The sequence below is a fragment of the Macaca thibetana genome, chromosome 15 (genome assembly GCF_024542745.1).
Source record: "Macaca thibetana thibetana isolate TM-01 chromosome 15, ASM2454274v1, whole genome shotgun sequence".
NCBI classification, from domain to species: Eukaryota; Metazoa; Chordata; class Mammalia; order Primates; family Cercopithecidae; genus Macaca; species Macaca thibetana.
Window position 1 is genome coordinate 61,235,444 of NC_065592.1, and position 15,738 is coordinate 61,251,181.

General features: G+C 39.1%; 1 protein-coding gene across 4 annotated transcripts in view; it reads right to left on the reverse strand.

Moving 5' to 3' along the window:
* Positions 1–15,738, reverse strand: part of DENND4C (DENN domain containing 4C) — a 147,000-nt gene that overhangs the window by 4,835 nt on the left and 126,427 nt on the right. For all 4 annotated transcript variants that reach the window (XM_050761312.1, XM_050761309.1, XM_050761311.1 and 1 more), the window contains 4 exons: positions 15,185–15,367; positions 14,184–14,379; positions 11,842–12,087; positions 10,363–10,480 (listed from right to left, as the gene is read on the reverse strand). In XM_050761312.1, coding sequence (XP_050617269.1) covers positions 10,363–10,480; positions 11,842–12,087; positions 14,184–14,379; positions 15,185–15,367 — 743 coding nt within the window. The remainder of the gene's footprint in view (positions 1–10,362; positions 10,481–11,841; positions 12,088–14,183; positions 14,380–15,184; positions 15,368–15,738) is intronic.

The following is a 15,738-nucleotide window of genomic DNA, read 5'->3' on the forward strand; positions in this document are numbered from 1 at the left end:
ATGAAGCAATCTTTACTGATAGTAAAGCAGGTACAACAGAAGGAACCTGGGTCCCTGATGACACAGCAGTTGTCTCGCAGTACTAGACTGTCTAGTATATAACTTTTCTTTTTTAAAAATGTATTTACTTATTTTTTGGAGACAGGATCTCATTCTGTTGCCAAGGCTGGAATACAGTGGCTGAATGTTGTAACCTTCAACTCCTGGGCTCAAGCAGTCCTCCCTGCTCAGCCTCCCAAATAGCTAGGACTACAGGCATGCACCACCACAGTTGGCTAATTTATTTTATTTTTGTAGAGATAGGGTCTTGCTATGTTGCCCAGGCTAGTCTTGAACTCGGCCTCAAGCAGTCTTCCTGCCTCAGCCTCCCTAATCACTGGAATTACAAGCATGAGCCACCATGTCTGGCCTTATTTTTAATCGATAAGTAAAAATTGTATTTACTTATGGGGTACAACATGATGTAATTCAAAACTTGACAGTTTTTCTCTGTCACCCAGGCTGAAGTGAAGTGGTACAATCACAGCTCACTGCAGCCTTGACATCCTGGCCTCAAGGAATCCTCCCACTTCAGCCTCAAGTAGCTAAGACCACAGGCACATGCCACCACATCTAGCTAATTTTTTATTTTTATTTTTTGTAGAGAGATGGGCTCCCACTATGTTGCCCAGCCTAGTCTCAAACTCCTGGTCCCAAGTGATCCTCCAACCTTGGCCTCCAAAAGTGCTAGCCTGATTTGCCTACCCTAGTAACTTCATATGAGAGAATAATCTTTACCTGTTTTGGCCTCTGTTATTTTCTGTTAAATATAGCAGAGTCTAGTGCTAATTAGAAGGAACGTAATTAGTCCGGGCGCAGTGGCTCATGCCTGTAATCCCAGCACTTTGGGAGGCTGAGGCAGGCGGATTGTATTTTTCATTATACATTTCATTATGTTGTATTTTTCAAATAACACAGGCCCTAAATAAAAGCAACTGGTAATAGTTCATTTGTGTTAAACCAAAAAAAAAAAAAAAAAGGCAAAGTCCTCTGTTATGATAACAACAGGAAATACTGGCTGCTATGAGTTTTCATCCTAGGTCTTCCACCTGCTAAATGACAGACTTTGAATAGTATTAATCTTCAGGCTATACTGAGATAAGTCTCAAACCAAACATTACACCCATTTAAGTACATAATTCAATGGTTTTTAGTATATTCATGAAGTTGTACAACCATCATCACTATCAATTTTAGAACATGTTCATATCCCAGAAAGAAACCCCACCCCAACCCCCCCTAGGCAACCACTAATCTACTTTCTGTCTGTATACATTTGCCTATTCTGGATATTTCATATAAATTGAATAATACAATCTATGCTCCTTCACAACTGGTTTCTCTTCTAGAACGGTTTCAAGATTCATCTGTGTTGTACATGTATCAGTACTTCATTGCTTTATGTTGCCAAATGAAATTCCATTGTATGGATATACCATACTTTATCAATTCATAATTTTTTTTTTCTTGTTTTTGAGATGGAGTCTCACTCTGTTGCCCAGGCTGGAGTGCAGCAGCACAATCTCAGCTCACTGCAACCTCTGCCTCTGTGGGTTCAAGTGATTCTCCTGCCTCATCCTCCCAAGTGGCTGGGACTACAGGCATGTGCCACCACACCCAGCTAATTTTTGTATTTCTTTTAGTAAAGACAGGGTTTTTCCATGTTGGCCAAGCTGGTCTAGAACTCCTGACCTCAAGTGATCTGCCGGCCTCAGCCTCCTAAAGTGCTGGGATTACAGGCGTGCACCACTGTGCTCAGCCCTCAATTCATAGATTGATGGACATCTGTTTCCGTATTTTTGGCTATTATACAAATGCTATTATGAACATTCCTGTGCAAATTTTCATGTGGACATCATTTCTCTTTGGTATATATATGAGTGTAACTGCTGTGTCATATGGTAACTCATATGGTTTGCCATTTTGAGGAGCTGTGAAACTGTTTTCCAAAGAAGCTGCACAATTTTATATTCTAATCGACAGTGTCTGAGGGTTCCACTTTCTCCACATCTTCACTAACTCGTTGTTATGTTTTTGATTATAGCCATCCTAGTAAGTATGAAGTGATATTTCCTTGTGGTTTTGATTTGCATATCCTTGATAGCTACTGAGCATTTTTCATGTGCTTTTGGCCATTTTAACATTTTATCCGAAGAACTACTGATTTACAGCCTTTGCTCATTTTAAAAATGTGTTGCCTTTTTATTGCTGAGTTGTAAGAGTACATAGTCTGGGTACAAATCCTTTTTAAGATATGATTTGCAAGTATTTCCTCCCATTCTGTCGACTGACCTTTCACTTTTTTGAAGGTTTAAATTTCAGAAGTTTTTTCTTTGCACTAAGTCCAACTTATCTACTTTTTCTTTTGTTGACTGTGCTTTTGTTGCTTTTTTTGAAGGCCTTGCCTAACACACACAGAGTCATGAAGATTTACTCCTATGTTTTTTTCTAAGTGCTTTATAGTTTTGGCTCTTACATTTAGGTCTATGATCCATTTTTAGTTCATTCCTATGTATGATTTGAGAAAGTATCCAATTTAATTCTTTTTATTATTGCTAGCCTGTGGTCCCAGCATATGTGTTGAAAAGACTATTCTCTTTTTTCTTTTTTTTGAGATGGAGTCTCGTTCTGTCGCCCAGGCTGGAGTGCAGTGGCGCAATCTCGGCTCACTGCAAGCTCCACCTCCTGGGTTCATGCCATTCTCCTGCCTCAGCCTCCCGATTAGCTGGGACTACAGGCGCCCACCACCATGCCTGCCTAATTTTTTTGTATTCTTTTTAGTAAAGAAAGGGTTTCACCGTGTTAGGCAGGATGGTTTTGATCTCCTGACCTTGTGATCTGCCCGCCTTGGCCTCCCAAAGTGGTGAGATTACAGGCGTGAGCCACCACGCCTGGCCGAAAAGACTATTCTTTATTACATGGTCTTCACATTGAAAGGCAACTGACCATACATACATATGAGGGATTATTTCTGGAACTTCAGCTCTATTCCATCGACCTATATGTCTATTTTTACACCAGAATTTTACTTTCTTGATTACTGTAGCTTTGCAGTAAGTTTTCAAATTGAGAACTGTGAGTCCTATAACTGTTCTTTTTAAAGATTGTTTTGGTGATTCTGAGTCCCTTGAACATCCATATGAATTTCAGTCAGGCGCGGTGGCTCAAGCCTGTAATCCCAGCACTTTGGGAGGCCGAGACGGGCGGATCACGAGGTCAGGAGATCGAGACCATCCTGGCTAACACGGTGAAACCCCGTCTCTACTAAAACATACAAAAAACTAGCCGGGCGAGGTGGTGGGCGCCTGTAGTCCCAGCTACTCGGGAGGCTGAGGCAGGAGAATGGCGTGAACCCGGGAGGCGGAGCTTGCAGTGAGCTGAGATCCGGCCACTGCACACTCCAGCCTGGGCGACAGAGCGAGACTCCGTCTCAAAAAAAAAAAAAAAAAAATGAATTTCAAGATTCACTTGTCAATTTATGTAAAGAAGCTATCTGAAATTTTGATAGAGATTGCGTTCAATCTGTAGATCAATTTAGGACTAATTCCATCTTAATATTAACTTTTCCAGTCCATAAACATGGGATTTATTTCCATTTACTTATTCTTTAATTTCTTTCAACAATTATTTAAGTTTTTGGAGTCTAAGTTTTGCATTTCTTTGGTTCAATTTATCCATAAGTATTCTGTTCTAGTGCTTTTATAAATAAACAAAATTGTTTTCTTAGTTTCATTTTGAATTATTTATTCAAAGATATAGAAGTGGTTGATTTCTCTATATTGATCTTATAGCCTGGAACCTTGTGGAACTTACGCAGTTCTAATATGGTGTGTATAATAATATGTTGGATGTGTGTCTATTCCTTAGAATTTTCTATATATTATATATATAGAAAAAATATATATCATTTATCATATAATCTGCAAATATAGATACATTTACTTTTTTCCTTTCCAGTTTGGATGGCTTTTCTTTTCTTGACTAATTACTCTAGCTAGAACCTCTGGTAGAATGTTAAATAAAAATGGCACAAGTGGGCATCCTTGTCTTACTCTTGTACTTAGTGAGAAGGTATGTTAAGAATATGTTATCAACTGTAGATTTTCATAGATGCCCATTACCAGGCGGAGGAAGATCTTCTCTATTCCCAGCTTGAAGAGTGTTTTAAACAAAGGGTGATGGATTTTGTCAAATGATTTGGCTGTGCCTAATGAGATGATCATGTGAATTTTGTCCTTTACTCTATTGATATAGTGTATTACACAATTGATTTTCAAATGTTAAACCAAAATTGCATGCTTGAGATAAATCCCACTTGGTCATGGTATAAAATCATTTTTTATATTGCTGTATTTGATCTGCTAGTATTCTATTCAAGATTTTTATGTCTATATTCCTAAGTGATACTGATTTTTAATTTTCTTATGATATCATTGGTCTTTGTATCAGGGTGATACTGGCCTTCTCACCAAAATCTCCACTATTTTTGAGAGTGCTCTCAGGCTTAAACGTCTCCACACTCTGTTCCAAATAAAGTAATTTCCTTTAGGGAAAATTTCAGAGTTCTCTATTCTTATGACCTGCCTCTCCCTCTGGGCAAAATTTCTTTTTCTTTTCTTTTCTTTTTTTTTGAGACAGTCTCACTCTGTCGCCCAGGCTGGAGCACTAGTGGCACAATCTCAGCTCCCTGCAACCTCCGCCTCCTGGGCCTACCTGATTCTCCTGTCTCAGCCTCCCAACTAGCTGGGATTACAGGTGCCTGCCACCACACCTGGCTAATTTTTTTGTACTTTAAATAGAGGAGGAGTTTTATCATGTTGGCCAGGCTGGTCTCAAATTCCTGACCTCAGGTGATCCAACACGCCTCGGCCTCCCAGAATGCTGGGATTACAGGCGTGGAGCCACCGCACCCAGCCCCTGGGCAAAATTTCTAAGCCACAGCTCTGGAAGTGGGGCTGGGAAAAGAGGCCCTTCTTTTAGAGTGACATTCCTGCTTTATGAGCAGGGTGCTAGATGAAGACAGTAGCTTCTGTTCTTTTTAGCTTGCCTCTCCTGGCATGAAATCTCTGTTCTATATGAGTAGGCTGCAGTGAGAAAAATTGGGGACCCAGTATTCTCAGCCTCCCACAACTGGGGCAGAGTCTTTGCCTTATGAATGGAGGCAAGGTGGAAGGACTGGGCCTCCACCTCTTGGCCACACTCACTGGGAATTTCACCTCTGCAATATGGAACTGAAAGGATGAAAAATGCTGGCAGCCTGCCTTTCCCAGGGAGATGCTATAGGCCCTTGACTGAGTTCTGTAGGGGGTACAGCAAGTTGTGGCTGAAGTGCCACAGAAACTTGCTCCTTTTGATAAGATTTAGATTTTTTAAAAAAAATATTTATTCATTTGCTCTATAGTCTGAGGACAATTTCCAAAGGTTTGTTTGTTTGTTTTAACTATAGGGGTGCAACTGTGGCTCACTGCAGCCTCAAACTCCTGGACTCATGTAATCTTCTGGCCTCAACCTCCCAAAGTGCTGGGATTACAGACGTGAGCCACCGCACCCTGCGGAAAATTATTTTTTCAAGAAGTCACATCTTTAGAGCCAGGTGTGGTGGCTCACACCTGTAATCCTAGTACTTTGGGAGGCCAGGGCGGTGGATCACTTGAGGTAAAGAGTTCAAGACCAGCCTGGTCAACACAGTGAAACCCCGTCTCTACTAAAAATACAAAAAATTAGCTGGATGCAGTGGTAGGTGCCTGCAATCCCTGCTACTCGGGAGACTGAGGCAGGAGAATCACTTGAACCCAGGAGGTGGAGGCTGCAGTGAGCTGAGATCACACCACTGCACTCCAGTCTGGGTGACAAGAGCAAAACTCCATCTGAAAAAAAAAAAAAGAAAGAAAAAATAATTTTCACCAATTATGGTTGTTTCACTGGTCTGTGGAGCTCCTCATATTGCTATTCCAGAAGTCATCTCTCACTTAATTCGTATAAGGTCTTTTAACCTATACACCAACTTTTGTTTATATACACCAACTCTTCCCTAAAGCAGCCAACTAATAAAGAAATATGGCTATTCTCAAGAGCTCTGTTTTATTCCCACCACAAATCATGGAACATTTTGAAACACCTATTTCAAAAGCTGTAAGAAAACAAATAAAGAAACAGTAGCTCTAACTCTATTCTTTTCTAGCATAAATTGCAAGGTTATTCTGTTCCTGCCTAAAAAGCATCCAAACATCATGACTGAAACCAAAAATTAAAGGCAAAAATAGCTTATGCTATATGTAATCATAATTTTGTGACTGACATATACTGAGGAAAAGCATTTTTTTACTCTAGTTTTAAGAAAACTGCAAAGTAGTGAAACGTTGTTGGAAAAAAAGTATAAAAGTATGTAAAATGAAGATGGAACTTTTCCATTTCTTCTCCAAGCAGCCACTATTAACAGTTTGTGATATATTTCTTTGCATATATTAAAAACAGAAGTACACATTTTTTGTTTTATTTCTCTACAAGAAAGGGAAAAAATTGTATACTTTTTTGCAACTTGTATTTTTTCACTCAGTATATAATAGCATCCATCCTTTTAGGTCCTTATATTGACTTTCTTTTTCTTGGCTGCCAATATTTCATAGCATGGATTTACCAGAATTCTGTTGAATATTTACATTTTTACTTTTTGAGATGGAGTTTTGTTCTTGTTGCCCAGGTTGGAGTACAATGGCATGATCTCAGCTCACCACAATCTCCACCTCCCGGGTTCAAGCGATTCTCTTGCCTCAGCCTCCCGAGTAGCTGGGATTATAGCCATGCGCCACCACTAATTTTTAGTATTTTTAGTAGAGACAGGGTTTCTCCATGCTGGTCAGGCTGATCTCGAACTCCTGACCTCAGGTGATCCACCTGCCTCGGCCTCCTCAAGTGCTTGGATTACAGGCATAAGAAACCGTGCCCAGCCTACATTTTTTTCATTTTTATCAAAAATCCTTGCTGGGAACAGTGGCTCACAACTGTAATCCCAGCACTTTGGGAGGCTGAGGCCAGAGGATTGTTCGATTAGTCAAGTATGCATGCCTGTGATCCCAGCTACTCAGGAGGCTGAGGCAGGAGGATGACTTAAGCCCCAGAGGTTGAGACTACAGTGCACCAGTACACACCAGCAAGGCAACAGAGCATGACCCTGTCTCAAAAGAAAAAAAAAATCCTAAAGTAAGTATCCTTGTGTAAACAGCTGTGTACTGTATTTCTATAGAACACAGTTCTCTAAGTACAATTCCTGAGTTTAAAGGGTATCTACATATGAAATCTGTATGTTTGCCATATTGTTCTCCAGAAATGTATCATTTTACACATCTAAAAGTATATGAAAAGTGTTCCCCAAACATCTTCAACAATCTTTAAATTTTTTTTAAACAATCTTCATCTTTAAAGTTTTTTGCCAATCTGACAGTTACAAGTTTATGTTTTCCTTTTTTTTTTTTAAGAGACAGGAGGGCGGGGAGGTCTCACTTTATCACCCAGGCTGGAATACACTGGTGCAATCATAGCTAACTGCTGCCTAGAACTCCTGGGCTCAAGGGGTTCTCCTGCCTTGGACTCCCAAAGTGTTGGGGTCATAGGCGTGAGCCACCACACCTGGCCACATTTTCCTATTTTTTTTTTTTTTTTGAGATGGAGTCTTGCTGCAATGCCCAGGCTGGAGTGCAATGGCGCTATCTCGGCTAACTGCAACCTCTGCTTTCTGGGTTCAAGCAATTCTCCTGCCTCAGCCTCTCGAGTAGCTGGGATTACGGGTGTGACCACCAAGCCTGGCTAACTTTTTTTTGTATTTTTAGTAGAGATGGGGTTTCACCATATTGGCTAGGCTGGTCTTGAACTCCTGACCTCAAGTGATCCGCCTGCCTCTAACTCTCAAAGTGCTGGGATTACAGGCATGAGCCACCGCGCCAGGCCTACATTTAAATATAAAGTTATATTTCACTTAATACTAATATGACTGAGCTTTTAAAATATGTTTATATTACAGACTGAGTTGTGTCACCCCGAATTCGTATGTTGAGGCCCTAATTGCCAATGTGACTCTATTTGGAGATAAGGCCTTTAAAGAAATAATTAAGGTTACATGAGGACATAAGAGTGGGGCCCTAATGTTTTTTTAATTTGTTTTTTTTGAGATGGAGTCTCGCTCTGTCGCCCAGGTTGGAGTGCAGTGGAGCGATCTCGGCTCACTGCAACCTCTGCCTCCCGGGTTCAAGCAATTCTCTGCCTCAGTGTCCTGAGTAGCTGAGATTACAGGCGCCCACCAACACGCCCAGCTAAATTTTGTATTTTTAGTGGAGAGAGCCAAGACCATCTTGACCAGGCTGGTCTTGAACTCCTGACCTTGTGATCCACCTGCCCTCAGCCTCCCAAAGTGCTGGGATTACAGGCATACACCACCGCGCCTGGCCAAGTGGGGCCCTAACCTAATACGGCTGATGTCTTTATAAGAAAAGGAGACACCAGGAATGTGTGCATGTGCATGCAAACACACAGCGAAAAGGTTATGTGAGGGTACAGCAAGAAGGCTGCCATCTACAAGCCAAAGAGAGGCCTCAGAAGAAACCAAACCTGCTGACATCTTTCTAGATTTTAGACTTTCAGCCTCCAGAACTGTGAGAAAATAAATTTCTGTTGTTAAACCCACCCAGTCTCTGGTATTTTATTATGGCGGCCCTGGCAAACTAATACAGTTTGAAAATCACTTTATGTTTTTAAAATGAATTACCTATTAATATCATTTGCTCATTTATCTACTGAATTGTATTTTTCTTATTGACTCATAAGGCTTTTGAATACATGAATAATAACCCTTTAAACACCTTGTAAAACATATATTCTAAAAGAGTAAAAATGAAGCCACAATCCTTAAGACCAGTCAGTAACCATCAATACAACTGAATTTATGATCCTATACCAATACATATAACTTACTCTTCTGCTACATACAATTTACTCTCAAAACACCCAATCAAATTTTTACTTGATAGCAAAATCACCAAAAAAATTACTAAACTCAGTTGAGACCTGTCACAGTTAAAAACAGGTCAGTACAATAGCAAATCACTTTTTCATTTTTGTGTGTGTGTATGTGTGTGTACTTTTTTTTTTAAACAGCAAATCACTTTGAATTAATTAAAACTTCAAAAATAAAGCAAAATAATTTGCTTTTCTCTATTTAACTCTAGGGGAATTTAATTGTTTCTTTTTTTTTTTTTCCCCAGCAGTCCATTCTTTATTACAGAACAGGATCCTACAGTATGGATGGACTGTGCCACAATCTGCTCATCCAGTCACCTATGGATGCGTATTTGAGTTGTTCCCATTTTGAGTCTTTTATGTCTTTCTTTGTTTTTTTTTTTTTTTTTTTTTTTTTTTTGAGACGGAGTCTCGCTCTGTCGCCCAGGCTGGAGTGCAGTGGCACAATCTCGGCTCACTGCAAGCTCCACTCCGCCTCCCGGGTTCACGCCATTCTCCTGCCTCAGCTTCCCAAGTAGCTGGGACTACAGGCGCACGCCACCACGCCCTGCTAATTTTTTGTAATTTTAGTAGAGACGGGGTTTCACCATGTTAGCCAGGATGGTCTCGAACTCCTGACCTCATGATCCACCCGCCTCGGCCTCCCAAAGTGCTGGGATTACAGACTTGAGCCACCGCGCCCGGCCGTTTTGTTTTGTTTTGGTTTTGTTTGAGATACAGTCTTGTTCTGACACCCAGGCTGGAGTGCAGTGGCATGATCTCAGCTCACTGCAGCCTTTGCTGCCCGGGTTCAAGCGATTTTCGAGCCTCAGCCTCCTGAGTAGCTGGGACTACAGGCACCTGCCACCACACCTGGCTATGTTTTTTTTTTTTTTTTTTTTTGAGACGGAGTCTCGCTCTGTCTCCCAGGCTGACGTGCAGTGGCGCGATCTCGGGTCACTGCAAGCTCCGCCTCCCGGGTTCCCGCCATTCTCCTGCCTCAGCCTCCCGAGTAGCTGGGACTACAGGCGCCCACAACCGCGCCCGGCTAATTTTTTGTATTTTTAGTAGAGACGAGGTTTCACCGTGGTGTCGATCTCCTGACCTTGTGATCCGCCCGCCTCGGCCTCCCAAAGTGCTGGGATTACAGGCGTAAGCCACCGTGCCCGGCCAAGTTTTGTATTTTTAATAGAGATAGGATTTCACCATGTTGGCCAGGCTGGTCTCCAACTCTTGGCCGCAAGTGATCCGCTGGCCTAGGCCTCCCAAAGTGCTGGCATTATAGGCGTGAGCCACGGGACCCGGCTGTTATGTCTTTAATTCTATTTTACTTACTAAAATTCCTCCATGAGACATACAGAGGTTCTCTTGGTTCCTGATGAAGGTTGATATTATCCCATAACAGCTGAATATACACAAGTTTGCTATCCTGGGACAGAGATGACAGAGGAAGCTAAAAGAAATCAAAAGAAAGTATTAGTATCCCAAGAATAATAATTACCAGTGGATCTAATGAAGCTTGATTATATAACAGATGAGTCCTTTTAAAATTCTGGACCTAAAATTCAGAGCCAAAATATTAATTTTTATTAATGTCTGATGACAAATGTTGTTATTATTTTCTGAGGTAAAGGTTTCTCACTGTGACTTTTAAGGAATAGGATGACAATTTGCTAACTGACACAATGGTTGTAGAAAGATTAACCATCATTACAGCAAATTTTAAGGTCAAAGTACAAGAGTTTCTACTACCTTACCAAATAATTTTATTTTACCTACCTAATCAAACTAGAGTTTATAGTACTTTAAGGAAAGATTTTATTTTGCCCCATGTATATGTTTGGGGTCTCAGTGTCTATCAATATTAATACTATAAAATAAAGCACTCTAGGAGCTCACTGTCTCCAATGGAATCAGGATCCCAGCATAAGTAGAGTTGGGGCTTTTAAGTCAGACAGCCAGAATGTGACCTTGGGTCTCCATCACTTATTGGGTATGCCACCTTACGGAAATTACTAAATTTCTCCAACTTTTAATTATAACACCTGAAAAATATGGAAAATATGAGTCCTTTCATAAGGTTGTTGCGAGAATTGCAGCTAGGAACAGAACAGTTAAGAATAATAGCTACCAGCCAGGCACGGTCGCTCACGCCTGTAATCCCAGCAGTTTGGGAGGCCGAGGCAGATGGGTTGCCTTAGGTCAGGAGTTCAAACCAGCCTGGCCAACATGGTAAAATCCTGTCTGTACCAAAAATATAAAAATTAACTGGATGTGGTGATGGGTGCCTATAATCCCAGCTACACGGGAGGCTGAGGCCAGAGAATCACTTGAACCCAGAAGAAGGAGGCTGCAGTGAGTCGAGATCACACCATTGCACTCCAGCCTGGGCAACATTTTCCAGCTACCCTCGCAGACAGATACGACCTAATAACTGAGTTCAGGCCAAGAAACTGTATGTTGGAATATTATCTACAACTCTAGGAGCTATCCCTTAAGAAAAAAGACATACTCTTCCCTCATCCATTTTTCTCCTAACTGCTGGATAGAAGGTGGATGTGACAGCTTGGAGGTAATCAGCCATCCTGGACCAGAAGCAGAACTTGGAAATGGAGGTTATGCATAGCTAAACAAAAATATAGAAGGATCTTAGGTTCCTAACATTTTACCATTCCAGGACTGCTTATCCAAACTTTTAACTGAGAGAGAAATAAACTTGTCTTGTTAAGCAACTGTTGTTGTATACTTTCAGGAGCTTGAGGTTAAGCCTCATCCTACCCAATACTAATGTAAGTATAAAAGTTGGCACCCTACCTGTACACCTTCATTACAATGTTCAGATGTGAGGATAAGTCCTGGCAAGTTACTAGGAAGGTCCAAACGTCTGAAATACCAAACGAGGTTCCAGAAAATGATTGGATGTTGATTGATGAAAGAAGATGTATGAATCACCTGATCACCTTCATTTTCTAGCAAAGATTCAAGTTCTTTACGGAGTACTAGAGGACTCAAGTAGGGCACAGAAACAGGGGGAGGATTGGGTCTTTTTCCTAAAGGATCCTTAAAAAAATACAAACAGAAATTAGTATTATCTGTTTAAATCTGTATGCTGAAGAGCACTTCTCAATGAGATAATGCCTCTCTATCTATCCTTTTTAAATCAGTTATTTTAGGACCATTGCTACATGCAGGAGAATATGCTAATGAATGAAAACCTAAAAAAGAAAAAAAACACTTAATCTTAAATACTATTAAGTTAAATCATTACAAAAGAAAATTAATCAACAGACTCTTTAAAACATGTTCTCTATCACATTGAGAGCAATGGTCTGAATGTATTAGGTTTTTTTCAAATTTTATAAGAAATATTTGCATTTCAGATGCTTTATAGTAATATATGTGTATAAAAACTGTGTGACATTATCTTCCTCCTACAACTCTAAACTGATGGGGCAATCTTTTGCATTAATATTCTTTGTTGACTTAACTCACTTTTACAACTGATTGCAACAAAAACCGAAGGAATTAAAGAAAGAGCATTTTTATAATTCAAATAAAATAAGAAATGAAAAAAGACCCAACCTAGATTTTGCGAGTTATGCGTATTATAATCAGGATAAAATGTTTAAGACACTCTCATTAACAGTGGGTTCCCTGGTGCCTAGACTGTGGTCTCCAAAACCATTTCCTCTAAAGGGACCCACAGTTCTTAGAGAAACGGCTGATTCTGGTCTGGGTAAGAAAGTATATAACATAAGCATAAAACATCTTGTTATATAAGAAAGCCAGAAAGCTTTTTAAAAATTACAAAAAAGCTACTAGAGTTATGTCAAAAGGACTAATGAGCTAACTTGTAGAGGCTTCTAGCTGACCAAAGAGAATAATATAAGCATGAACAACAATAAAAACAGCAATAGATATAAAGATAAATGTTTAAGGCAAGGTAGTGTGTGCCTATAGTTCCAGTTACTAGGGAGGCTGAAGCAAGAGGATCACTTGAGCTCAGGAGTTTAAGAACAGCCTGGGCAACAAACCGAGATCCCCATCTCTAAAAATTAATTACTTCATTAAACATAAATGTTGAAATCAATGAGCTCATAATGATACCCTATTCCCCCAAATTAACTGATGACCTTGGAGAATGACAGGGACTCAATTCGTCATTTTGAAAATTGGTAAATAAAAGCAAAAAACCAAGCATTTAACCTGCCTTTCCACTATAAATTTTATCTTTAGAAAATCTAACAGAAGACACAGGGAAGTTTCTGTTTATGTATTCCTTATTAAAAGGAAGCAATGACAGAATGAGACCATTATCATTTTATAGCTCCTGATGAATTACTTTAGGCATTAAGGCATTAATAGCTACTAATGTTGATGTCTCCTACTGGGAGGAACATACCACCACTGATGAAATTGTCTTACAAAAATAAACAAGCAAATGAACAATAACACAAAAACCCCAAAACTGATCAAGGTTCTGGACACAAATTTCGACTTTTATCGTTGCAATCAGCAAAATCTGGATTATGGGAAACTGTACTCTAACCAGTTTTATCAACAAATAAATTGCAAGAGGAAAAAAGAGTCTACAGATTCAAAAAGACTAAAAACCATACAAACCCAAGTACAATACACTGACTTTATTTGATCTTGATTCCTCAAGCTACCAACCACACATACACATGCACACATATGCTTTTGACATTTTTGAGACAATCAGAAATTTGAACAGACTAAATAACTTGATATTATTATTTAGGTTTTTTTTTGTATGATAAAAGCAGTGTGATTATATTTTTCTAAAGTCCTCATCATTCAGGGATACATACTGAAATATTTACTAACAGAATATGTGATGTTTGAAATTTGCTTCAAAATAATCTCAAAAAAAGAGAGAACTGAATGAGAATATACATAAAAGAAGAATGGCCATAATCTGAAAATAATTGAAGCTAGAAGATGGACTCATTATACTGTTTCTTTTTGCACATATTTGAAATTCTCCACAATAAAAAGTTATTTGCTTATGGAAAAATTCTAATCTATCACTTTTCATGTAATTAAAATAAGTCCACTACAGAAGAATTTATAATGTTCTACTATATACTTAGATATGTATGCAGTATAATTACAATGTTGTTGTTGTTACATACCACAACTTCCTGCAGACTGTTTGGAAGACTAACTGTTGAAATGCCATGAAACGGTCGCTGGGTAAAGTCAATATTCTGCAAGGGGCCTCCAACACTGTGACTTCGAGTCAAAGATACATTTCGCTTTGATAAACTATTAGGCACAGATGAAATTTTCATAGTTTGGACATCTCCACTGGCTCTCTTTATTTCATCACTTAAAAAAATATAGAAGAAATGCTATGTTCATGTTGAAAAACAGTCTAAATCTGTAGAGCTATTTTCTACAATGGACCTTCAGTCTACTAAATATATCTAAGAAGAATCAGCACCACCTTGTAAAAATTGCATTTCCTTCAAGCATTTTTGTAAAACTGGTCAGAAAAACAGGATGGAGAAGATGGTTCTGGTGAGAGTGGGAAGATGACATATTGTATGTAGATACACAGGTATTATTTTAAAATGACAAAGTACCCATTCAGTTGCTTTACTCAAATATTATTTCATCTTAAACAAAATTACCTAGAAGTACGCTGTATGCAAATAAGTATAGTAAAGACACTGACAAGTATTTAATCTCTACTAGGCCACGATCCACCTAAGGAGAGAGACCCAGTCATATTTTCTTTTTTATTTTTAGAGCTTAGCATAATATTTAGCATACAATAGAGTCTCAATAAATGTCTGATTCAATTAGTATTTAAGGGTGAAGTGTACATTTCACAGAAAGAGAACATTTCGCCTCTGGAAATTGGCAATGACTACCTTAAAGGGGAAATATTTTACTGTTGAGAAGTTCATTTTGTAAAAGACACCTGTAAAATATTAAACTTAGTTCAAAAATGGTTTATCATCAGAGTCATTCATTAGCTGTTTAAACACTATGTGGTAATAATAAGTTAAGATGTACTCTTAAATGCCAGAACTTATGCCTATAGGAGTCAGGTTGTCTTTAGAGACAGAATTTTTACAAGGGTACCCCATTTATTACTATATAAAGAGGTCTCTGTACCCTTTGATACCTTGGTTCAACTGCAGAGCCTGTTTCTTCAGTTATGGTCTGGTTATGTTTTGGGGAATCCATAAAGTTGATCAAGTCAGGTTCTGCTAAACTGGATACAGGTTTGTGCTCCAAGGATTCATTTGCCAATGGAATGCTTCCACTTTGTAAACTGTCACCAGAGGTACTTGGTTTCAGGAAAAAGCTACATATGGAAAAGGGGGGAAAAAAAGAGCCTTTAAAAATCCTCAAGTCTTCTAAAATTCTATCATATTTAGAATCATTTTATTGATAAAGCAGTTATTATACATAATCCAGAAGGAAAACACTGCCTATTTGCAATACATACACAGACCTCTCTCTCTCACATTCCTGCTCTCATTTTCTCTTCCCTTCCTATCCTAAATTTTTCAAATACAAGGTTGGAAATGGTCCGATAAATGATATTCCAATTTTTGAGAACCTCTAAAGAAAACTATGAAGGAAGAATGGAAGCAAAATATTTTATTAATTTCCTGAGTTTAAAAAAAAAAGAAGAAGAGCTGCAGTAGCAGCATTTTAAGATGTATTAACCTA